At 48.5% G+C, this 24,558-nt stretch overlaps 1 protein-coding gene and 1 pseudogene across 1 annotated transcript; one reads left to right on the forward strand and one right to left on the reverse strand.

Moving 5' to 3' along the window:
- Positions 1 to 2,722: 2,722 nt before the first annotated feature.
- On the reverse strand, positions 2,723 to 10,181 carry LOC105474401 (keratin, type II cuticular Hb1-like; annotated as a pseudogene).
- A 5,079-nt stretch (positions 10,182 to 15,260) lies between these two features.
- LOC105474324 (keratin, type II cuticular Hb1-like) lies at positions 15,261 to 24,208 on the forward strand. The gene is made up of 9 exons (XM_011728897.3): positions 15,261 to 16,041; positions 17,966 to 18,174; positions 18,815 to 18,875; positions 19,847 to 19,942; positions 20,447 to 20,611; positions 20,839 to 20,964; positions 21,710 to 21,930; positions 22,133 to 22,164; positions 23,574 to 24,208. Exons 1-9 carry the CDS (start codon positions 15,658 to 15,660, stop codon positions 23,747 to 23,749), a joined length of 1,470 nt encoding a protein of 489 aa, XP_011727199.1. The 5' UTR covers positions 15,261 to 15,657; the 3' UTR covers positions 23,750 to 24,208.
- Positions 24,209 to 24,558: the final 350 nt, after the last annotated feature.

The following is a 24,558-nucleotide window of genomic DNA, read 5'->3' on the forward strand; positions in this document are numbered from 1 at the left end:
CTTTATAATATAAAATTATTTTCCAAAGTTGTTATAACAATTCACATTTTGCTCAGCAATGTGAAAAAGATTCATATTCTCTTTAATGTGTCTTAATTTCCAACAATTAAATAATTCAATCTCATTTTTGGTGTTACTTTATATTTTCATGATTACTGTTAAAGTTTAATATCTCTTTAAATATCTATTACGTGTGTATTTCCTTTTCTTTTGCCTTTATTTTTCTATTGGGTTTTTGCCTTATTCTAAATGACTATAAGTGTTCTTTATATTTCTGAGTATTACTATTATATCACTTATATATATCACAAATATTATCGTTTACAGCTTATCTTTTCACTTTGTCACCTATTTTGAAAAATAAAGTTGATAGTTTTAATGTAATCTAATTTATCAGTCTTTTATGTTGAGCATTTTATGTGCCTTGTTTAAATGGAGGAATCCATTTAAATCCTTCTCTACACCAAGGTCAGAAAAATATTCTCCAATATTTTCTTCTGAAACTCTTAAAGTTTTGCTTTTGATATTTGTAATTTAAATTAATTTGAAACTGATTTTGTGTATAAGAGAGAACGGGGACCTAATTTTATTTTTTACATGTGGTTAACCAATGCATAGTCCTTTTCACTACTGATCTGCCATACCACTTCTATTGTACAACAAAATCATTGATTTATTTACAAATAAATTTAGGGCTATTTTGTTCCATTGGCCAGTTTGTCTATTCTTGTGTGGGTACTATACTTTCTCAATTACTATAACTCTATAATACATTATAATCCCTGAAATAGAGAGTACCTATTTCTTCCTTTTCATCATTCCTTAGCTATTCTTGACCTTCGTTCTTCCCCATAAATTTTAGAATCAACTTGTCAAGAATTATGTAAATCTTTGTTTGGAATTTGAGTGTAATTGCATCAACTCTGTAGATCAGTTTAAGGATAATTAACATATTTATGATAGTAAAGCTTCCTATCTAAGAACATGATATATCTCTTCATTTAATTATGTCTTCTTTATCTTTTGTTTCCTATAACATTTTGTATAATGTTTATATTTCTCTAGGTGTAAGTCTTTTGCATATGTGTTAGATTTATTTCTAAATATCTTATGCATTTTAAATCATTGTTTTATCAACTTAATTGAGATAATTTGCATACAATTGTATCTCAATAAAGCGCACACATTCTAAAAGTACAGTTCAACAAATTTTGACAGATGTATGCTGCAATCTAATCACCACTGAATGAATCTAGTTCACTATTTTTTGTTGCTGAATAATATTTTATTGTATGACTGTATCTCAATTTGTTTATCCATTCATCTACTAGTACACATTTGGATTGTTTCCAATTTGGGGCTATTATAAATAAAGTTTCTATAAAATTCATGTACAAGTCTCCGTATAGATCTGCTTTTATTTCTTTTGAGGAAATACCCAGGAGTGGAATTGCTGCATCATTTGATAAGTGCATGTTTAACTCCATAAGAAATTGACAAACTGTTTTCCAAAGCAACTAAATCATTTTACACTCCATGAAAGTTTCAGCTGATTCACACTTGGCATTGTCAGTCTATTAAAGTCTATTAAATTTTAGCCTTCTAAAGCTAGCAAGAAACAAGGAGGAAAAGAAGACCGGAGAAGGGAAGGGAAGAGCAAGACAGCAAGGGAAGGGGAAGGTTGGAAGATGGCTGGTGAGAGGCTATTCTCTTCGTGGGTTCAGTCGGGCCAGAATCCTCAAACAGGACACGCCCATGGGCTACGTGCCACTCCTCTCAACAGCCTTTCTCAGCTTGGGGGCAGCAGGGGCCAAGGAAGAGGGATTCCCACACAACAAGAAGTAAGAAATGGGAAGCAGAGAACATGGATCAGGGTGGGTCAAGCAGTGGCGCCCCACCACCAGGCTGCACAAGGTCAAGTAGGGCCAGCTGGGACCCTTGCAAGTGTGAGAGGCTGCGCTGGGTGCATCCTCAAGCTCTGACAACTTAACACTTCCTGCAGCTGCTGACACAGGCCCCATCCCACAGGAGCTGATGCCGCAGGTGCAGTTGGCCAAGAGGGCTCCACATGCAACCACACCAAGGAGCTGCTCACACCTACACAGGGACAGCAACGAGAAGTTAAACCCTTTGGTAGGGATGGAAGCTGGTCCCAAAAAGCCCCACCTCCAATCAGGACTGGCTTCCTACCAGCTGGGAGCAGCCAGGAGGATGGCTTCTGCTTACCTCCATCTCCAGGGGTGAAGATGGCATTGCTTCCCTGTAGTCTGGGCCAGGGACTGACACCCTGACTAGGAGTGAGTCCATCTTGGGGTTTAATCTCAATCCCTTCTTCCTTTCCTCTTTTTCTTTTTTTTTTTTTTTTTTTGTGTGTGTGTGTGTGTGTATGTGTGTGTGTGAGATGGAGTCTCACTCTGTCAACCAGGCTGGAGTGCAGTGGCACGATCTCGGCTCACTGTAACCTCCACCTCCCAGGTTCAAGCAATTCTTATGCCCCAGCCTCCCAAGTAGCTGGGATTACAGGCAAGCACCATCATGCCTGGCTAATTTTTTGTATTTTTAGTAGAGACAGGGTTTCACCATGTTGGCCAGGCTGGTCTCAAACTCCTGACCTCAAGTGACCCACCTGCCTCAGCCTCCCAAAGTACTGGGATTACAGGTGTGAGCCACCGCACCCAGCCTCAATCCCTTCTTTCCATAAATGTGAGCTCTTACTATATTGCCCAGGCTGGTCTCAAACTCCTAGGCTCAAGCAATCCACCTGCCTCGGCCTCCCAAAGTTCTGGGATTACAAGGGTGAGCCACCATACTCGGCTGAGACCCTGTCTCAAAAGAAAAGAAAAAAAAATCAGGACAACCTCAGGATCTACGACATGTGGATTTGATGACAGCTCATTCAATCCACATGTATTTAAAGAAGATTAAATGAATGTTTTAATCCAGTAAAGTGACTGACATCTTGAACATGGACAAGTATGTTTGGACAGGGAGAGAATAAGAGCTTCCTACCGAAGGGGAGAAATTATAATTTTCTTCAACCCACATAAATTTGTAGTTGAGACAGACTCCTGCAACAACAGACAGATTAACAAGAGAAAAACAAGCAAGTTTACCAACATGAGCAGCGCACGGCATGGAAGGAGAAAAGTAACAACCAGGGACTCTACGTGGACAAAGGGACTGGAGAATGAATGCTGAGACCCAGGTAGGGCACACACAGGCTGTGTGGTTTATGTAGTCATTCGTCAGTACTCATGAGGGACTGGTTCCAGGACGCCTGCAAATATCAAAATCTGAAGATGTTCATGTCCCTTATATAAAATGGCATAGTATTTGCATTTAACCTATACACATCATCCCATATACTTTAAATCACCTCTAGATTACTTATAATATCCAATGCAATGTAAATGCTATCTGAATAGTTGTTATATTGTATTGTTCAGAGAGTCATGAAAAGAAAAAAATCTGTGCATGTTCAGTATAGTTTTTTTCCAAATATTTTCAACCTGCAGTTGGTTGAATCCACAGATTCAGAAGGCCAACTGTATATTCATCTTCAACAAGGAATAATCAATTTTAGAGAAATGACAAGACAAAGAAAAGCAGTTTAAGGCTTCCAAAGATGAGAAAAGGTGGGAAGGTAAATTTATGGGTAAACTAATAGAGTAAAGTCCACCCAGATTCCTCTGGCGCCACCTCTAAGCTCATAATGGTTGTAAGGAGAATTTACATCTTGGCTTTAGGCAGAAAAGCGGAGAGGATAGAAAGACCTTTGTCTTTGTCATTCTCTGTTCTGCTTTTAGGCAAACACAGGGAAAGCAGAGAGCTCCCCTGCATCTTCTTAATTGCTTTTAGCTTGATAAAATATTTATATCAGGCCAGGCACGGCGGCTCACACCTGTAATCTCAACACTTTCGAAGGCCAAGGCAGGTGGATCACTTGAGCTCAGGAGTTCAAGACCAGCCTGGGCAACATGGCGAAACCCCATCTGATATGGTTTTGTTGTGTCCCCAACCAAATCTCATCTTGAATTGTAGTTCTATAATCTCTATGTGTCATGGGAGGGACCTGGTGAGAAGTGATTGGATCACTGGGGCAGTATCCCACACGTGATTCTCATGAAGATGAGTGAGTTCTCATGAGATCTGATGGTTTTATAAGCATCTGGCATCTCCCCTCCTGGCACTTCTACTTCCTGCTGCCTTGTGAAGAAGGTGCCTTGCTTCCCCTTCACCTTCTGCCATGATTGTAAGTTTCCTGAGGCCTCCCCAGCCATGATGAACTATAAGTTGATTAAACCTCTTTCCTTTATAAATTACCTACTCTCGGGTATGTCTTTAGAGCAGCAAGAGAACGGACTAATACACTACCTCTACGAAAAAAAAAAAGAAAAAAATTAGCCAGGTGTGGTGGTACACACCTATAGATCCAGCTACTCAGGAGGCTGAGGTGGGAGGATGGCTTGAGCCCAGGAGGTCAAGGCTGCAGTGAGCCATGATCACACCACTGCACTCTAGCCTGGGTGACACAGTGAGACTCTGTCTCAAAAAAAAAGATAAATATTTATGTTAAAGATACATATTTTGAGGTGATGCATTCTGGTTCCTCCACTATGGTGAGGATAATAAGACTGCCACTCTGACAAGTCTGGCATAAGGAATGATTCCACTGAAGACTTGTCGTTTGGCTCCCTCTTTATAACTGTGTAGTTGTAAACGAATGGAACCACTTCTCCCTTGGTATCTCCACCCTCAGAGCTAGAAAATTCTTCCCGTTGGCAAACCTCAGAGTCTCCCTTCAGGGCCAGAATTACTCACAGATATTCACAGCATGGATGCCATCACACAGCCTGGTGCAGGAGAGAAAATGTCAGCATTAGCACTGGGCATTAATTCCTGACAATGACACCAGAGGCCATGTGGTCACCAGCTCTGAACTCAGTCAAGCAAGGGGTCACCCAGCCTCTCCCAGAAGGTGAGTGGAGGGAAGACCTGGGTCTAGCACCCTCAAAGTCCCAGCATCGTCCCAACCCTGTTCCAAAAGAACACAAGTGCCAGGCTCTCCCAGATCCCCCCGGGAAGGGGAGCCTGTGAAAATGCAGCAGGACACAAAAGTATTCTCCAACTGTCCCAATAACTCCGTACCAGTCTGATTCCTCGACCCCCACAGTCTCCCTAAGCCTCAGGTTTTTCATCTAATAGAAGAGACAAATATCTTCCTATTTGTCTTTCAGTGTGAGGCACCATTCCATCCTGGCCCCAACCAGCGGTTTCTTGAACCAGTTCCCACCAGCTCACAAGAGCCTATTGTGTACATTTCTAGCCAATTCTACATGAAGTCAGAGCAACAGCCTGAAATCAGCCATGACAGAAGTATATACAACTCTGAAATCAGTAAGTGTTATAAATTAGGGCGTTGTTCATCTCAGAGAACAAGTTCTTGAACATTTACAGACAAACCATTGTCCCTAATAGATCATGCAAGGAGCCTATTGGAAATCGGCCTGTGGACCTCAACTAAGACGCCACTCCTTGGACTGCGCTCAATACTGGTAGAGGTCCTAAAAGTGTTCCAAGATGAAAACAGAAGTAGTAGTGAGGGCTGGGTCAGTGATGGTGCTAAAAAGTGGGGTGGGTTTATGCAGATGAGCTCTGGGCCCAGCTGTGCAGGTTGCACCCACCTTTGTTCCTCACCATCTAAAAGTTGGCAAGAAGAGGCAGCCTTCACATCGGGGCCCAGCTTGGAGTTCATCACCTCCTGGTACTCCCTGATCAGGCAGGCCATGTCCTGCTTGACCTTCTACAGGGTGCCCTCCAGCTCGGCCAGCTTGCAGCAGTCGTCGCTAAGGGCCACCTCACCCTGCCACTCAGACTGGGTCACCGCCGCCTCCAGCTTGGAGTTCTGGGGGACCAGAAGAGAACAAGATAGGTTATGGTCTCTCTGTCCATTGCCTGGATATGCCCAGTCTGCCATTCAGCTGGGAGCACCTCAGAAACTGGGCCTCTTGCCTTCATCACCTGGGACTCCCTGACTGACCACAACCAGGGACTCTGCATGGACAAAGGGACTGGAGAATGAATGCTGAGATCCAGGTAGGGCACACATAGGCTGGGTGACAAAGGTTAGGCCATCAGTCTCTCTGGCCTTGGGCACAGATGCCCCATACCTGGCACTTGGCATTCTCCACCTCGGCCGTCAGCCTCTGGATCATGCAGTTCAGCTCCTTGATCTCCGCCTTGCTGTGGCCCATAGTCTCCCCGTGCCTGATCACTGTGGCCTTCACCTCCCCGAACTGGGGGAAGCAGAGATGCTCATGAGGCTCATTGTGGGATATCCCATCCTTTAGGGATGATTGTGCAGGCTGTGCCTGTGCAGTTGCAGGCTCAGCCTGTGCAACCACACATGGCAGTCCTGCCCCGCCACCCCAACCTGAGAGCTATTGGCCTACTATCCATAGGGATCAGAATCCCCAGAAAAAATAAGTCTATCTAATAGGTATCTCACATCCTGCCCTCCCAACTGCCACATCTAGTAGGCAGGTGCCACATCTGGCAGGCAACTGTGGTACCAAGACTCAGCCTCAGCCCAGCTGTAGGTGACAATGTTGTCATACTGTGCCTTGATCTCGGCAATGATGCAGTCCATGTTCAGGTCCTGGCTGTTGTCCAGCCTGACAATCACAGAAGTGTCTGAGATGTGGGATTGGAGAATGGAGATCCCCTATAGGAGGTGGGGGCAGTGACTTAAGTTGAGAACATAGCTGTAATTTGAACAAACAGTTGCATTAGGGATGTTGCTGAAGTTGGCCAATAGGTGGACTTTATAGGTCATGTAAAGATTTCAGTTCGACATGACAGATACAACACTCCATCAAGTTACTCTCAGAAGGTTGGGCATGGTGGCCTGCTCCTATAATCTTAGCACTTTGGGAGGCTGAGGCAGGCAGATCATCTGAAGTGAGGAGTTTGTGACAAGCATGGCCAACATGGTGAAATCCCGTCTCTACCAAAAAAATACAAAAATTAGCCTGTGTGGTGGCGCATGCCAGTAATCCCAGCTACTTGGGGGGCTGAGGCATGAGAATTGCTTGAACCCGGGAGACAGAGGTTGCAGTGAGCCAAGATCACACCACTGCACTCCAGCCTGGACAATAGAGACTCTGTCTCAAAAAAAAAAAAAAAAAAGTTACTCTCAGAAGCTACTGATTGTGAATTTCGAATTACAACATTATCCTGCCAAGCGAATGAGGAAGGTGTAAGCAAGGAAAAATTTAAGGAAGGTAAGAGTTGCATGGCAACTGAGAAGTCTTGATCCATGGTCTTGGGAAAGCTGTCCACATCTAGAATACTGTCTGCTTCTGGGAAGAAACTTCTCCTGTTGGCTTTATCTTAAGGTCTCCAATGGATGTGCAGTTCTAAGAGTCTGAATGGGCCCTTTTGAGTTGTGAGATGTAAACCCAAAGTTCAAGGCCCTGATGTTTTGCTGAAGAGTGGGTGATAAGAACTTGGTATGGTCCCCTCCAATGGGGCTCCATGGCAGTCTTTCTCAGATATAGTCTCCAGATAACCTGATCTCTGGGTTCTAGGTTGTAAAGGGTTTGATTGTCCTCAGTGGATAGATCTTGAAAAGCTTCCTTTACCTGGTGAAAATATACTTTGGCATAATGCATTAAAACCTTGCAGCATTTAGTTATGTCAGAGTTTAGAAGAGTAGAAAATAAATGAGGTTCTATTATTAGGGCATAGGCCTTCCAGTAACTATTTCATAAGGGATCAATCTATGATGTATTACAGCAGTGGTCCCTATTATGGAATTAGACTTCCAGACTCATTTGTTCTTATGACCTGTTTTACTTTAACCCAGTCATGTGATTCAAGAACCAAGACTAATGAGTATATTACAAGACAAGTTTGCACCAAAAGACCAAACAGATTTTCTTGCAAATTGACCTATGTGCCAGGGTACTACAGCACTTTTTTTTTTTCCTGAGATGGAGTCTTGCTCTGTCGCCCAGCCTGGAGTGCAGTGGCACAAACTCAGCTCACGGCAACCTCTGCCTCCCAGATTCCAGCGATTCTCCTGCCTCAGCCTCCTGAGTAGCTGGGATTACAGGTGCGTGCCACCACACCCAGGTAATTTTTGTATTTTTAGTAGAGACAGGGTTTTACCATGTTGGTCAGGCTGGTCTCAAACTCCTGACCTCGTGATCCGCCCGCCTCAGCCTCCCAAAGTGCTGAGATTACAGGCGTGAGCCACCGTGCCTGGCCAGCACTCTTTTAACCTATAATAACTCTACCTCAGATCCTTGGGCAGAAACTGCTAATTCCAACATTCCTAGTTGGAATTAGGAATACATTCGTAGTAATGTATTCATGAACAATAGAACTGAAAAAAGGGTCTTGTGTGCACTCATGGGGTATACTTTTCTTTGTGGAGTTGTAGCCAACCTTACGCTTGGGCAACCCTCATACCTTGAAGGATGGAAAATGATGGACCAACGCAGGTTAGGAATTATAATGGTAACTTTGTTGCTCCATAATCAGTCAGAAACAGAACACTGGTCTGCTCTTCCTAAACTACATCATAGGTTAAAAAGAGCATCATCAGGAGACTTTAACCCTTCTGGATGAGCATGATATGTTAGATCCCTTTTTCCATAGCTTGGTGTAAACATGAATGAGGCAATGATTTAAAATGTACCTCTCACAGTAGGCTCTATAGCAGATTCTACTGCAAAGGCTATGATTGCACAATAGACTTCCAATATTCTCGCTAAAGTTGTACTAGATAATAGAATTGCTCTAGATTACCTACAGGCTGAACAGGGAGAAGTCTGTGCAGTTGCCAACACTTCTGGTTACATGGAACTATATATATTATTTTAGAAAATTGAGAGACTGACCAAAAGTAAGGGAATTGTTAAACTAGATTTGACCTGAAGAAGTCTCCCTTTGAGTTTTTACATGATGACCCGCAATCCGACTTAGTAGGCAAACAAACTGAAACCTTGTTAGGGTCCACCCAACTGGACTGTTTCTCCCTCCCACAGACCTAAGCCCCAAAGGCCAAAAGTAAAACCCCCCACCCCAAACCCACCTGTAACTGTCTGACCAGAGCCAGCTGTTCCAGGATGCGGTCAAGACATCTACCTTACACAACAGAACTGGCAAGAAAAACATCTACAGGAAGCAGTCAGACACCTGGCACAAAGGACCCCCCGCTCTGTTTACTTTTTCCTTCACCCTAACCCAGTTCTACGCCCTATAAAACCTTGCAATAGCCTATAAGTAGGACTGCCTCCTCTGCTCTTGTCAGGAGGTAGCCTGGCAGGACTGACAATAAATCAGTTTGCCTGAACTTGGTTCTATTGGCCTCATTCCTTTCTCGGCTGTCCTTCCAATTATCCCTTACAAACCTAACTTCAGAATTATCCTTTTTAACAAATAGCTGAGTCTCAGCCAATCACGGTAACTGAGCTTCAGTCAATCACAGGCAGCCAAATGTTCACAAACACCAGCTGTAAACAATCCAGCTGTTTCTGTACCTCACTTCTGTTTTCCATGTGTCACTTTCTGTTTTCTGTCCATAAGTATTTGGGACCACAGTGCAGCCAGAGTTCCTCTGATCAGTTCTAAGGGCTGCCCAATTCTAAAATTGCATATAAAATCCAACTAAGATCTTTAAACTAAATTTGTTGAAGTTTTGAAATTTGGCATCTTTCTTCCACAAGCTCTCTGTATCTGAACTGTCAGAGTCTTTCTGGGCCTTGGGTTCCTGTGCCTGTCTGTCTGTCTGTCTGTCTGTCTGTCTGTGTGCCTCTCCCATCAGACTGGGACCTCAGGCAGGCAAAGACTTGCCTGGCTCTGATTATTTCCTCAGTGCCCAGTCCCGGCTGTGCATATGGTGGGGGTTCAGGAAGGGTGTGATCCAGGACACCCACCTTGTGGAAGAAGGCAGCAAACCTGCTATTCAGGCACTTGATCTTCTCCTTCTCCTCCTGCTTTATGCACCATGCAATTTCCACGTCGAGGGGCATGAGGAGGCTCTCATTGGCCAACACAATGGTGATGCAGGCAGTGCTGGGCCCACATGTGCTGCCAGAGTGGTAGCTGAATCTGTGTCCACAGGAACCAGTGCCAAAGCCCCCAGTGAGGCCACAGTAGCAGGCGCTGGCCATGATGCAGCAGCAACCAGACCAGGGCCCACCGGGCAAGATGGAGCTGAGAGCTGGGTCATAACCATATCTCTGAGTGGTTGCCCAGGACCTGGATTTGCAGACTCCACTCGGGAGCCCAGGCAAGACAATCTACAAGTCATGGTGACTCTGCTGGTGGACAAGAAGCCAGAGGAAGAAGAAAAGGACTCTGATCTCTCCCTCACTGCTAGCACCTTTTACAAACCTGGGCACCTGGGTCTGTCTGCCTCCCCATGTGGAGAGGCCATATTGTCACCTTTATGAGCCTGGGAAATTTCACAGTCATTTCTCCTCCCTCCTGGGGTAACATCATCAATATGGAACTTTGGAAAATCCTACACTCAGGCAATTCTGAAACGTTGGCAGCATTTCTTCCACAGCTGAGGGCTGACAGTGCCCAGGAGTCAAGGTCAACCAACACCTGTGAACTCCACACTTTGTGAGGTAATTGTGGAGCCGGGGGGAAGCCAGGTTGGGACACTTCCTTTCAGGTGGTTAGCTGAGCTCACAACCTCACAGTTTTTCAGTTTGGGCCATCAGGTGAGCTGTAACCAGGGACAAAAGACAGGCCATCCTCACTCCGGGTGGTGAGTCCTGGCTCCTTCAAGTGGAAGAGCCTTCCACGTTCTCCCTAGGCAGGGCCCCAGGGTTGAGTCCTAAAGGCAGCCTGTGACACCTGCCTCCTATCATGGCCAGTAGGAGATTGTGTCTACCTCTACCAAAACATGGAAGAGTCAACCACACAACCAAAAAAGTTTTGTCCAGCTCTTCTTGCCACAGGAGCCACGAAGTGGGTATGTGGGGGTTCAGTCAGGCTGATGGGAAAAATTTTAGTTATAATAGCCACAAAGCCTCTTGGAAGGCCTGAGAGTTGGCATAACTTCAGTAATCAATCTGGCTGAAGGCAGTCTAGTCCCTTTACCTTAAATTAAAAGGATTAAAAGTAAATACAAAGGAATGTGGGGGAGTTTATCTAACTGGCTTGTTTACTCATGTGGTCCTAAGACTAACCTTTGATCTACAAGGGTGCTTAATGGCTTTCTACTGGGAGGTTCACAATGTCAATTACCCTCTAGTGGTGTTGACTCAAGCCTTTGTCAATTAATCTTTACTGAATAAATGCAAGTCTCGCTGGCTAGTCTAGGCCATGGTCGCAACTGTTTACAGCACTCTCCAGGGAGTCTGTAAGCGACCCGGACTCTCAGTCGACCGACAAGCATAATATCTGCGTCAGTGCAAGTTATTCATCCATCACTGGGTCAGGGTCTGTGGGACAGACCCCAGCATGGGTGGATATGTGTAAGCATCTGGTTTGAGGGTTCCGAGTATCTGGATCCCTCTGCCTGCCCACCCACCTCCCTTCCTTCCCATGTGCCTTTAATATTTCTCACCCCCACTCAACAGTGTCTCCCTCAACTCCACCAGAAGCACAGGGCCACGCTCTCCAGTCTCTTGCAAAGGCTCCCTCTTTATCAGAGGTACTCCTCAAGAGAGCTTCTCCCATCAGCTTTCAGACAGGCCCAAGGAACCTAACTGAGACATGGGAGTGGAGTTCTCCAGCCAGGAGAGCATCAGTGTGTAGGAAGCCACAGCCCCCAGACCTGAAAGAGCAGGGCAGGGGGTTGGGGGGCTCTGGATGGTGACCAGGGCAGTGAAATAACAACAGTACCCAACAGTATTAGAATGTACAGACCACTTACTATACAGTAGGCAGCATGCTAGTGCTTTACACATACCTCACCTGATCCTTGCCATGTCTCTGGCAAGTTCTATTACCTCAATTCTAGATGCAAAAGAAACAGAGGCTCAGAGAGGTTGTGTGCAAGTTTTCACTCACATTGTAAGTGGCAGAGCCCAGGTGTGTCTGATTCCAGAGACACTTTTGATCACTACACCATAAAGAATGAAGAAATGTATTTCTGAAATGGACACACTGGTGTTCAAGATGTTTCATAACGAAGTTACCAGAAGAACACACACGCGCATGTGCACACACACACACTTTTACACATATACACTCTCTGTGTACTATCCCCATGTCCCGTTCACTCACACACCTCTGAGCATGACCCTCTGCAGGTCAAGAACCTCCAGCACTTCACTTGATATTCTAAGCCCACCCTGCCCATCCACCATATCCACCGTGCAGCCTCAGCCAGACTCCTTCCCCCTGCCCTTGCCAACCCCTATTTTTCAGCCAAAGCAGATGACCCACTATTCCCTTCACATCCGCTGGCCTCCCTTGCTTTGTGTCTTTGCTTACACCATTCCCTCTGCCCGAATCCTCCCCTCTCTCATCTCAGCACTTTCAAGTTCTCACCTTCTTCAGGCCAAACCAAAGTGTCATCTCCAAGGACCTTGCTCTGACCCCTGGTCCCAAGCTCCCATGGCATGGTGTTGCTCCACTATAGCCAGACCCCCTGCGGCTTTGCACTAGGGTCCTCTGTATGCATGCCTGTGCTGTCTGAGGACTCCAGTCTCTCCTTCATGCTCTGAGCCTGGTTCCTGATGGGTATTTAGTAGATGTTTTCTTCCTGCCTTGAACTGGCCCCTGGGACTCACTGGGAGGTTAAAGAAAAGGCATGATAACCCAAACAGAACACTAGCTTTTCACTGATAGACTGGTATATTGGTGACAAAAGGGGCTGGGGGGGTGTTTTCTAGAAGATCTGGCTGACAACGAAGAAGCCCTCCTCTTCCCTGGCACTTGTGACAACCAACCCTCTCTATGAAGAAGTATGTCCTTAATTGTTTCTGAAATTTCTCAAGCTTCAGCCCGTTTCTCTCCCCTGAGTTCCAAGAATAATAAAAGACCACAAGGGATCATGTTTCCCTGAGGCTGGGCCAGGGATTAGCACTAACATTGTAGAAGACCACTGTGATCTAGATGTCAAACCTCTCCCTTCCAGCCCCTTCACATTGTTTGCTTAGCGGGAACAACGTAGCCTGCAGCTCTTCTGTTTCTCTGGATTTTAAAAGCACGTAATTATCTGTGTGGACAAAGGCTGATTATTAGCATCCTCATTGATTGTAATAGCATAGGAAGTCCAGTCTATCCACCCACCAGAACCCAGAAAGGGATCCAAGCAAAAATCATGTAAGTGCCTTCATAAGTCTAATTTAAATCCTCCATGCTTCAGGATAAGTCCAAATCCTCTTGTATTCTCTCGTCCGGGAGACACCAAGGGAACACTCCTCCAATACTACTTATTCTCAAAAGAAAATTGGAATCGAAATGCATAATCCTGAAGCCAAGCATTAGTCACACAGCTGGTGACTGACACAGCAGGAGCACCGTCATCTTGGACAAACACCGCCACTTTAAGTTCCAGCTCCCTTTCTAGCCTCATGCATTTCAAGGAAATCACTTCTCTTCTAACTACAAGCAGACAGAAGGAGCAGGCACTAAAACACAGATAAGACAGCTCAGGCACAGAGGGAAGTAGGAGGAAAGTCTCGTAGGTAACCGCCAAACTTCACCCTCATACAATGGGCCCCAGTAAAACAGTGGGCCTTAATAAGCACATTCCTTTCCCTTCAGGTGCACTAAGATAGAGAAGCTAAAAGCAGGCTCGAGGGATATGCCTGAAGCTGCAGAAAGATGTTTGGGAACAGACACACACCTCCCCCTCCCAGATAAGCACAACAAAGACACAGAAGTAGTCCAAGCCTCTTATAAACTCTCCCACCCTGAATCCTTAAAAAAAAAAAAAAAAAAGAAAACTATTAGTCTTAGAGAGTGTGCCTCTGACCTAACTTGGCCAGACACTCCTCTCAGGCTTGTTTTCTCTAAAATAAACCTGTCTTGACTGGCAAGCCACCTTTCATGTTTCTTTCTTCTTTCTTTAATTCTTACACTGACTCCCAGCTGAAGCTGGGGCAAGGGCACAAGCCTGCGGAGTTGGGATCCAACTTCTATAGAGGACTGAACTAAGGTTGGCCTTAAACTGCTGCAAAACAGACCAAGCCTGGGCCAAAGGAATCCAAGCCCATGAGAGTGCAGAAAAGACAGGAAAAGGGGTAAGAGGAAATGAGATGCCAGGCAGCTTAAAGCCAGGACTGGCTGTAATGACCTCTGGAGTTCTAAGACTTAATTACTGCTTTCACAATAATAACTCGTATTTAAAAGCAAAGGAAGCTGAGGGTGATTTGCATGCTTCTCTTTAATGCTGGCTGCTGAGTGCACACTCCTGGTTTCCTCTGCCAATAATTGGACACATAATTAACCTCCTTTATAATGGATTATGGCCTTCTAGAGTTGGTGGCCATGACCAAGCCTCAGTTGAGGGGAAGGCCTTGGATCAGAAAGATTTCCCCAAGGGCCCAAAGCCTAGCAGTCTGTGCTCCTGCCACCAACAAAAACTCAACCCTCACTCGACCCCCAAAGATTCAGAACCTGGGTAAGACCAGGGTGGAGGAGGGCTTGGAGGAGGGGTCGCCTTTCAGATTCTGACTCTGCCCCTCTATGGATCCTTCTATGTATGACCTTAAACAAGTCACTGGACCACCCTGAGCTCACACCTTCCCAATCAGGTAAATGGGCACAATAATACCAACCTCAGAAGGACGCCCTGGGAGCTAGAGGAAATAATATAGCATAAAAAGGCCTCAGCACAGTACTAGGCACATTGCGGGCACTCCATGAATACAACTCCCTTCCCCTCACCCAAGCAGAGTAGAGAGGGGTACAGGAAGGAGGGACGCTTACAAGAAGAGGAGGTATGAGCTGAGTCCTTCGATAGAAAAGAAGAGAAAGGTTTTGCCCAAAGGGACACAGGATGAAATGATAAATTAACAATAGAATACATAGAACAAATAATGAATAAATAAACTAACATTTACAGAGTTCTTATTAAGTGATAGGCAGGGCCCTAAATGCTTTCTGGTCATTATCTCATTAGATCCTGGCAACTGTCAGTGCTTACTATTATTGTCACTATTTTGCCTGTGAGAAATTGAAGCTTAGAAAGGTTATTCAGCTGCCCAAGGTCATGACATGAACCTGCGGGACTGACTTCAGAGGCCCCACCCTCTCGACACACTCATACACTCGCCCCGCACACCGTGCAGAGATGCCAGATAACCCCGCTGGCAGGGGACCAGGGCTATGGGACTGGGACCGAAGCTGGGGCCGGATCCAAGAAGGCAACGCTCCGAGTCCCGGTGGAGGGGTGGACAGGCAGAGGGGTTCCACTCGCACTGCCCGCAGCGCATGGGCAGCGGAGCTGACCAGGCGCTTCCTGGCCCCATAAAGCTCGGGCGGGAGGTGAACGCCGTTTTATGGAGGCGGCCGGGCGGCCCGGCCCGCTTTGATTCCCGGCTCCGCGAGGCGCAAGGGCCGAGCCCTCCAAGCTCGTAAACGCCTTGGCCGCGAGCTCCCTCCCCGGGCCCGCGGGCCGCCATATAAGGCGCAGCGCAGGCTTGGGGTCCAGCCGCCCGCTCCTGCTGCCGCCGCACCATGTCCTGTCTCTCCTCCCGCCTCAGCACCCCCTGCGGGGTCCGCGCCTTCAGCTGCATCTCGGCCTGCGGGCCCCGGCCCGGCCGCTGCTGCATCACCGCCGCCCCCTACCGCGGCGTCTCCTGCTACCGCGGCCTCTCCGGGGGCTTCGGCAGCCACAGCGTGTGCGGCGGCTTCCGCGCCGGCTCCTGCGGACGCAGCTTCGGCTACCGCTCTGGGGGCGTGTGCGGACCCAGCCCCCCATGCATCACCACCGTGTCGGTCAACGAGAGCCTCCTCACGCCCCTCAACCTGGAGATCGACCCCAACGCGCAGTGCGTGAAGCAGGAGGAGAAGGAGCAGATCAAGTGCCTCAACAGCAGGTTCGCGGCCTTCATCGACAAGGTGGGTGTCCTGGATCACACCCTTCCTGAACCTGGCAGTCCTAGAAGGAGATGGAAATTCCCAGAGTGGTCTCTCTAGAAATGGGGAATGAGGACGGCTGATATTTTATATAATTTTAGGCGGTGCCGGCCCATCGTATTAAATAACATTGAAACATCTGGTAAGAAAATACATCTTCTTTAATGTCTGTTTCAATCCTTAAGATTAGGTGGGAAAAAAATCTCATTGGATGCTAATGTCTTTAGCATCTCTCTAATACTTGCTTCCCTCCTGCTTCTAATAAAGAGAGCAAGCCCCGGCTTTAGAACTGTCTAGGACAACTGTTTCTGCTAGAATTTAATGTTCTGCAATTTCCCTAATTTATGTATGCCTAGTGATGACAGTTTTACATCTCTATTGGTAATATGAAGTTACTCTTTTAACCTGATACGTGTAAATGTTAATTGAATTAACTTATAGATAAATTAGGAGTAAAATAGTATATGGGATGGCAAAATCCTGAAGTCAGCCTTGAGTGTACACAGAAGAAAAAGGAGGCAGAGAGAGGTTGAAGGGCTGGTCCAAGGGCCCACAGAGAGTGGGTGCCCAAGCAGGGTTCCAAGCCCAGGCCCTCTCCAACTCTCCAGACCTTGGGCTAGAAGGCCCACAGCTTGGGACCCCAGCTGCCCCACTCCCTCTAGAAGGGGCTGGTTCACCTCAACAGGCACTGCACCCTGGAGAGGTGACCAAGAAGTGGCTCATGGAATGAACACTGGCCCAGGAGGAGGCGACCTGGCCTCCGTGCTCAGTTCCTCTACTGACACACTGTGTGGCACTGGGCAGAGGCTTCCCTTCTCCACCCCAGTGGCTTCCTCACCAGGGCTGTGTGTGATGCAGCGTGTGAGCTGCCCATGACTCTGAAAGGGAAGATAGGGCCCAAGGCAGCCATGAGACCCCATAGCCAAGACCACCTAAAATTATCCCATGTAATATCAGCAGTCCCTGCTCCCCATGTCTGCAAGTTCCAACCTGGGAATTCCCAGCTGCACTCATGGAGCTGGATGAAAAGGACCCCAGGGCTTAAAGGCAGGGAGACATCTCAGCTCCAGCTCAAATGTATGAGAAGTGGAAAACTGGAAGCCAAGGTCCCTAGTTTGTTTGCTGACATCCTTTCTGGCCAGCACAATGTATTGTTGCCATGTATTCCTCCCGTTTCAGTGAAATCCAGGAAAAGTGTACAAGCCTCACTTCCCTAGGGTCCCCACCCTCCCTGTTTTCCAAAACCTCCCCCCATTCACATTACCTGTCTGGCCCCCAGAGACATATGACACAGTGTCCAACATAAGAGTTTAGGCCACCTAGGACCACGCCCTGCACTCCTGGATGCCTCTTCAGGCCCCAGGCATCCTGCTTGGTAGGAGCCTAGCCTCTTTGACCTCCCCAGCTAGGAAGCCCTTCCCACCTTGACCACCTGTTCAATCAAACGTTCACCAAGCCAAGGGCTGGCTATAAGGACATCAATAAATAAGCCATAGGCCCTGCCCTGAGGGAGCTTATAGTGAAAGGCATTCTCCCTACTCTATCCCTCCCAACACTGCTCTGCATTCCTTTCCTCCAGGAAGTCTTCCCTAATTGTCACTACCCCCTACCCCATCTGTCCCCCCCTAGCCTGACAGTAACCCAGCACAGCCCACAGGCCTCTCAGTTTCTCACTCATCCCATCCAGGCCCACCTGGACAGACCCTCACTTAGGCCCGAATAAGCAATTATGAAACAAGGATTCTCCCGCTGCATCCTCAGGACAGGAGAGGCCAGCAGGGGCCATGTGGTCTACCCCTTGCCTCTGCACATCTCACTGCCAGTTCTGTCTTGCCTCTGGCTGTTCCCCAAGGAGAGCTGAGGATATTGACTCCTCCTACTGACTTTTCTCCCACTTCCACACCAGGTGCGCTTCCTGGAGCAGCAGAACAAACTGCTGGAGACGAAGCTGCAGTTCTTCCAGAACCGTGAGTGCTGTGAGAGCAACCTGGAGCCCCTGTTTGAGGGCTACATTACAACTCTGCGGCGGGAGGCCGAGTGCGTGGAGGCCGACAGTGGGAGGCTGGCCTCAGAGCTCAACCACGTGCAGGAGGTGCTGGAGGGTTACAAGAAGAAGTGAGTGCAGTGGGAGGAGGGTTTGGAGAAACTAAATGGGATTGAGTCAAAGTATGATAGATTTGGGTTAGACCACAAGAGAAACTTCCCAACAGGAAGAAAATAGTACAATAATCCTGTGGGGTGTGGGGAATTTCTTTCCTAGGCTGGGAGTTTAAACATTGGAGATTCTGAACTGCTCCAGTTACTTCATCATTATGTATTTATTTCATTAATTCATCAAACATTTTATTGATCATCTACTCAATGTTGTAGGTGCGATGTTGGGCCCTGAGTGGGAAAGGAGTAAGGAAGTAAGAAGGAGGAGAAAGGAGAGATTCCAGAACTGGGCAGGGTTCCTGCCCCGCCACCCCCCGCAAGGAGTTACAGCCCAGAAACAGAGAGGAGGTCTTTGAAAATGTGCAGAACCCCCACCCTGACCCATGTCAGGAATGAGAGTCTCTGAAATAGAAAGAGCTTTGAGTCACATGGGTTGGTTTGAATGCTCAGAAGAAAAGAATGGACAAGTTCCCTTTGGTCCAACACTTTTTTGATTCTTGTGACCACCTCCAAAAGATCCAGTTCCTGGAATGTGTTTGCCTGTGCCTTCATTCCCATTTTTTTCCTCCCCAGATCTGAGCCTTGTGTGTTTTGTCCCCAGGTATGAAGAAGAGGTGGCACTAAGGGCCACTGCTGAGAATGAATTTGTGGCCTTGAAGAAGGTGAGTGACCCCAGAATCCTTGTCCCCTAACTCAGAACTGAGGCCAGAGACAGAAGGGTCCTAGACCCAAAGGTTTGAGCTAGGAGGCCTTGACTAAAATCAGGCTCTCTGTAGTTCAGAGAGGTGGAGGGACTCCCTTAGAATCACACAGCCCAGCTTCTTTCTATTCCTTTCCACAGTGTTCCAGTGCTCCCTGGGTGCCTCTGGCAACAGAATATACTGCCTGCTTCAGGCAGTGCAATATTCTCCCCCATCTGAGGTTGCTCCCACATAGCCACCGGCTTTTCACCTCCTTCAGCCCTGCACCTGGCATAGAGTAGGCACCCTATAAATATCTGTGAGTGAAACAGCCTGTGAATTGTAGACAATGGCTGCATCCTCAAGCCAGCAACAACTCAGAACCGCAGGCAGGGACAGTGACATCATTCCTTGCTTCTTAGACTTGACTCTGTACAAGTGCCTGGACTCTCATTAGGCCCTTCCAGCCACCTCCATATGAGGAAAGCAGGGGTTATTGTGAGAAAATGAGGCGCAGAGGTTAAGGGGACTGCTCAGAGTCACACTGACTCGGAAGGGACAGAGTTGAGCCCTGAGCCCTCTTCTGACCACAGATCTAGATTATCTTCCATGAGATTCCAGAGCGGAGAGGGGTGGGGCATCATTAGAATTTACCCATTGTACACTAGATCCTAAGTTTTGGTGATAGTGCATGGCATGGATTCTAGAGGAATCATCCCAGTGGGTACCAGAGGAAGTGTCTGCAAACCTCAGTATCCCCCTCCCTTACCTGAACCTGCTCTTGACCCCACTACTAACTGCATAAGGGGCTTTGCCACGGCATGATACCAGGCACTGGGATGAGCAGGTACAGAGGGTTTCCAGGGAAGCTGCTCAGCCTGATGGGGTAGGAAAAAAACAAGGGTTCTGAATTGTCTCCCAGTGCAACTCCTGTGCCATCTTCTCCCCTTTAGGATGTGGACTGTGCCTACTTGCGCAAATCAGACCTGGAGGCCAATGTGGAGGCCCTGACCCAGGAGATCGACTTCCTGAGGCGGCTGTATGAGGAGGTGCGGGGTCACAGAGCAGCAGGGCAGCAAGGAGGATATGAGTTAGACACTGGAAAAGACTTGTCACAATTCAGCTTCTGACCCCATGGTGGGACAAGGGGAGAAACCCCAGGCAGGTTCACCGTGAGCAGATGAAGAAATGTGGCTTGACCTCCCACTGCTATGCCCTGGGCAAGCTAGTGTTCCTGGTTACTAAAGTGACAATTGCCACAAGGTGGTAAACTCTGGTCCTAGACCCAAAGCTTCAAGCTGGAAGGTCCTGATTAAAATCAGGCACGGGGCCTCAGACATGGACTCTCTACCTCCAAGTCCTCTAGGCCTCAGGACTCTGGGCTTGAGGAGTCTTGAGGGGGTCCCAGGGTTGAGGTGGAAGACTATAACTGGGAAAGTGGAGCTTCAGAGAGTGAGGAAGCCAGGAAAGGGGACAGGGGATGACGATGAGGGTGGGCTACCAAGAGTAGGGCTCTGGTCTAAGAAGCTCTTGCCACTCGCCCTCTCCTGCAGGAGATCCGCATTCTCCAGTCGCACATCTCAGACACCTCAGTGGTCGTCAAGCTGGACAACAGCCGGGACCTGAACATGGACTGCATCGTCGCTGAGATCAAGGCACAGTACGACGACATTGTCACCCGCAGCCGGGCCGAGGCCGAGTCCTGGTACCGCAGCAAGGTGAGTGGCACAGGACACCTGCTTGCTAGACATGGCAGTGGGAGGGATGCAAGGTATCTATTAAATAGGCTTCCTTTTCTGGGGATTCTGGTCCCTACAGATGTTGGGGTGGCAGGGCAGGACTGCCATGTGTGGTTGCTCAGGCTGAGCACTGCATAATCATCCGTGGTGTCCTGAATGGATGGGAGGTCCCACCCTAAGCCTCATGAGCATCTCTACTTCGCCAGTGTGAGGAAATGAAGGCCACGGTGATCAGACATGGGGAGACCCTGCGCCGCACCAAGGAGGAGATCAACGAGCTGAACCGCATGATCCAGAGGCTGACAGCCGAGGTGGAGAACGCCAAATGCCAGGTGTGGGAGCCCAGCCCACTCCTCAGTGTAGGAAGAGAGTGGGGTTAGCCCTCAGCAGAGGGATTTGGATTAGACTCCTTGCCAATGTGTGGGGACAAGGGCAAACACCCAGCATGAGGACGGACAGCCTCCTCCATGGAAAATGTTCTCCATTCTCGCTGAATGGAGGCATTGGGGCAATATGGAGGGAATGAGGTGACAAGGGCTTTCCTGCTTCCAAGGGCAGAGTGGGGCAGAGGAAATAGCACCAGTCTAAGGGGCAGGAAATCTGGGCTCTCAAACCAGCTCTGCCACTAGTTTGCCATGAGACTTGAGAAAGGCATTTAACCCCTCTAGCCTGTTGCTCTAGATCAGTGATCGTACATTCAAACATCAGCGGGGTTGGTAAATGAGCAAAGCAAGCAAGCTGTTCCCAAGGCACTTGGGTATGATCAGGATTATGGCAAACTGGAAAGCACAAAGGGCAGGGCTAGGCAGCTCCAACTGAGGCAGGCCATGCAGAAATGCGGGTCCAGTATGGCCAGATCCTCTGATCTTTTGAAAGAAGCCAGGAATTTCAATTATTGTGTTAAATTTCCAAAATTGAAGACACCGTGCAAACACGCCTGGGAGCACTAATTTGCAACCCCTGGCCTAACAAATAGATAAGGCCTCTTCTTCCTCTACTAGTCAGTGGTCAGTGGTTACCTGGTCTCTGACCCTGAAGCCAGAACAGAGATTCTTAATAACCCACCTTGCCTCCCAGAACTCCAAGCTGGAGGCCGCGGTGGCCCAGTCTGAGCAGCAGGGTGAGGCGGCCCTCAGTGACGCCCGCTGCAAGCTGGCCGAGCTGGAGGGCGCCCTGCAGAAGGCCAAGCAGGACATGGCCTGCCTGATCAGGGAGTACCAGGAGGTGATGAACTCCAAGCTGGGCCTGGACATCGAGATCGCCACCTACAGGCGCCTGCTGGAGGGCGAGGAGCAGAGGTGAGGACCACAGCTGTGGGGAGGGTGTCCCCTCAGTTTCCCCTAGGCAGTGCTGCAGTGCTTCAACACCCAGGAGCATGTCTGCATATTATTTACTTGGAATGTGCCTCAACGCTAATTGGAGGAGAGAATTTACAGGTTAACAGATTTCACCAGTTTTGCTCCCCACAACTAATTTCTGTCTTTTTGCTTTCCCTATAAGGTTGTGTGAGGGCGTTGGTGCTGTAAATGTCTGTAAGTAATCCATTTTGTGGGTCCTGAAATAAGAGCCTGGGGTTCTGGGCAGGCAAACTTTTTCTTCAAGCTTCAGATGGTAAAAACTTTAGGCTCGTGGGCCATGCAGTCTCTGCCTCAACTGCTCCACTCCGTTGTTGTCATGTAAAGCAGCCACAGCCAAAGGCAATACTTAAAGGAAGGGGTATGACTGGGTTCCAAGTAAACTTGATTGACACACAGGAAGCCTGCATGTGACCATAGTTTGCAGACTCTAAAAGGAAAGATGGAGTTGGGCAGTGAGTGCTTATAGTAACTTAATTAGCTACAGTCATGCACCACATAAGGACTTTCAGGTCAAGGATGGATGGAATATAGGACAGTAGTCCCATTAGATTATAATACCATATTTTTACTCTACTTTCCTATGTTCAGATACACAAATACCTACCATGGTGTTACCGTTGCCTTCAGTCTTCAGTACAGTCACATGCTGTACAGATTTGTAGCCCAGAAGCAATCGGCTATGCTATACAGTAAACTTGTCAAACCTGCGACCAGAAGGCTGCATACAGCCCAGGACGGCTTTGAATGTGGCCGAGCACAAATTTGTAAACTTTCTTAAAACTTATGAGATTTTTTTGTATGTGATTTTTAAAGCTCATCAGCTACCATTAGTGTTAGTGTATTTTATGTGTGGCCCAAGACAATTCTTCTTCTTCCAATGTGGCCCAGGGAAGCCAAAAGACTGGACACCCTTGGGGCCTGGGTGTGGTGGCTTACGCCTGTAATCCCAGTACTTTGGGAGGCCAAGGCGAGTGGATCACTTGAGGTCAGGAGTTTGAGACCAGCCTAGCCAACATGGTGAAACCCCATCTCTGCTAAAAATTAAAAAATTAGCCTGGCGTGGTGATGAGTGCCTGTAATCCCAGCTACTAGGGAGGCTGAGGCAGGAGAATCGCTTGAACCCGGGAGGCAGAGGTTGCAGTGAGCCGAGATCGTGCCACTGCACTCCAGCCTGGGCGATAGAGAGAGACTCCATCTCAAAAAAATGAAATGAAATGAAATGAAATGAAATAATAAAATAAAATAAATAAAATATAGCCACTCTTGCCATAGAGCCCGGGTATGTAGTAGGCTACACCATCTAGGTTTGTGTCTGTGCACTCCATGATGTTCGCACAATGACAAAATCATTTAATGCTGTACTTCTCAGAACCTGTCTCTGTTGTGAGGCGAAGCATGGCTGTGTCTGCCTCTAGAGAGGACCTGGGCTAACAGTGTATCAAGGACACTTGAGGCTAAGACTGCAGGAAGGAGTGCCCATGTGAGGGTGCTGAGGGGAGCGGATAGAAACAGAGGGGAGAAGATCTGAGCAGAAGGGGCCTCTGGCCGCCAGGAGACTGAGCCCTGTGCTCCCCCTCCGGCAGGTGTCAGCAGCTCCCGCGGCGGGGTCGTGTGCGGGGACCTGTGCGTGTCGGGCTCCCGGCCGGTGACCGGCAGCGTCTGCAGTGCCCCCTGCAGCGGGAACGTGGCAGTGAGCACCGGCCTGTGTGCGCCCTGCGGCGAGACCTGCGGCAGCAGCCGCTCCGTGCGCTTCGCCTGAGCGCCCTGCTTTGTACCGACGCCCCCACGCCAGCAGAAGTCCCAGCCTCCTGAGACAGGCCGGAGCTCCCAGGGTCCTCAGACGTGGGGAAGGAGGGCTTCGGGGCCCAGCTTCCCCACAGGCCCCCACACCGCGCCTTCCCGTCTCGCTTCCCCTCCCGCTAGTCCCTTCACTGCTTCTGGGAGCACAGGGCTCCTAGCCCACAGCTCTCCCCACCTCCGCATCTAAAGGACTGTGTCCTCGCAGCCCTAGGCAAAGACCCGGGTCCGGAGGCCTGGATGCCTGTGGCTTCTGAGGGACAGATGGGCCTGGAGCCCCTTGGTGTGGACTTGCTGTGCCTTCTAATCCACTGTCTTCTAATACACGTGTGGGACAGGCCACCTCTCCCGCCTGGCTGCCTGGCTCCCTCCCTCTCCCCTGTGCTTGTCTCAGCATTTCCATTAAAGCTCCTAGTCATATGCAATGCGCCCTGAGAGTCTCTTTTTCTTCTTGCCCACTTCGTCTTCTTAGTGGGGCAAGGGGGCCTGGATCTCCTGACACCTTGGGTGGGAACTTCATCACTGCGGCTGCTGGTCCACTTCTTTCACTCTCCACCCCAGCCCCCACCTCAGCATTTGAAAGTTCCCTGACCGTAGGGTCAAATATACAGATTTCCTCCGAGAAGCCAACACATCCCAGATAGCTCCTCCACCCACACCACCACCATCACCCCCCTGGGATCCCAGACACAGAGGCCTCCCTGCGGCTCCACAGTACCCATCATATGTGCTGCTGCCCATCAGGGACACATTTCTCCACGCATAGGCCCT

This window comes from Macaca nemestrina, chromosome 10 (assembly GCF_043159975.1).
Source record: "Macaca nemestrina isolate mMacNem1 chromosome 10, mMacNem.hap1, whole genome shotgun sequence".
NCBI classification, from domain to species: Eukaryota; Metazoa; Chordata; class Mammalia; order Primates; family Cercopithecidae; genus Macaca; species Macaca nemestrina.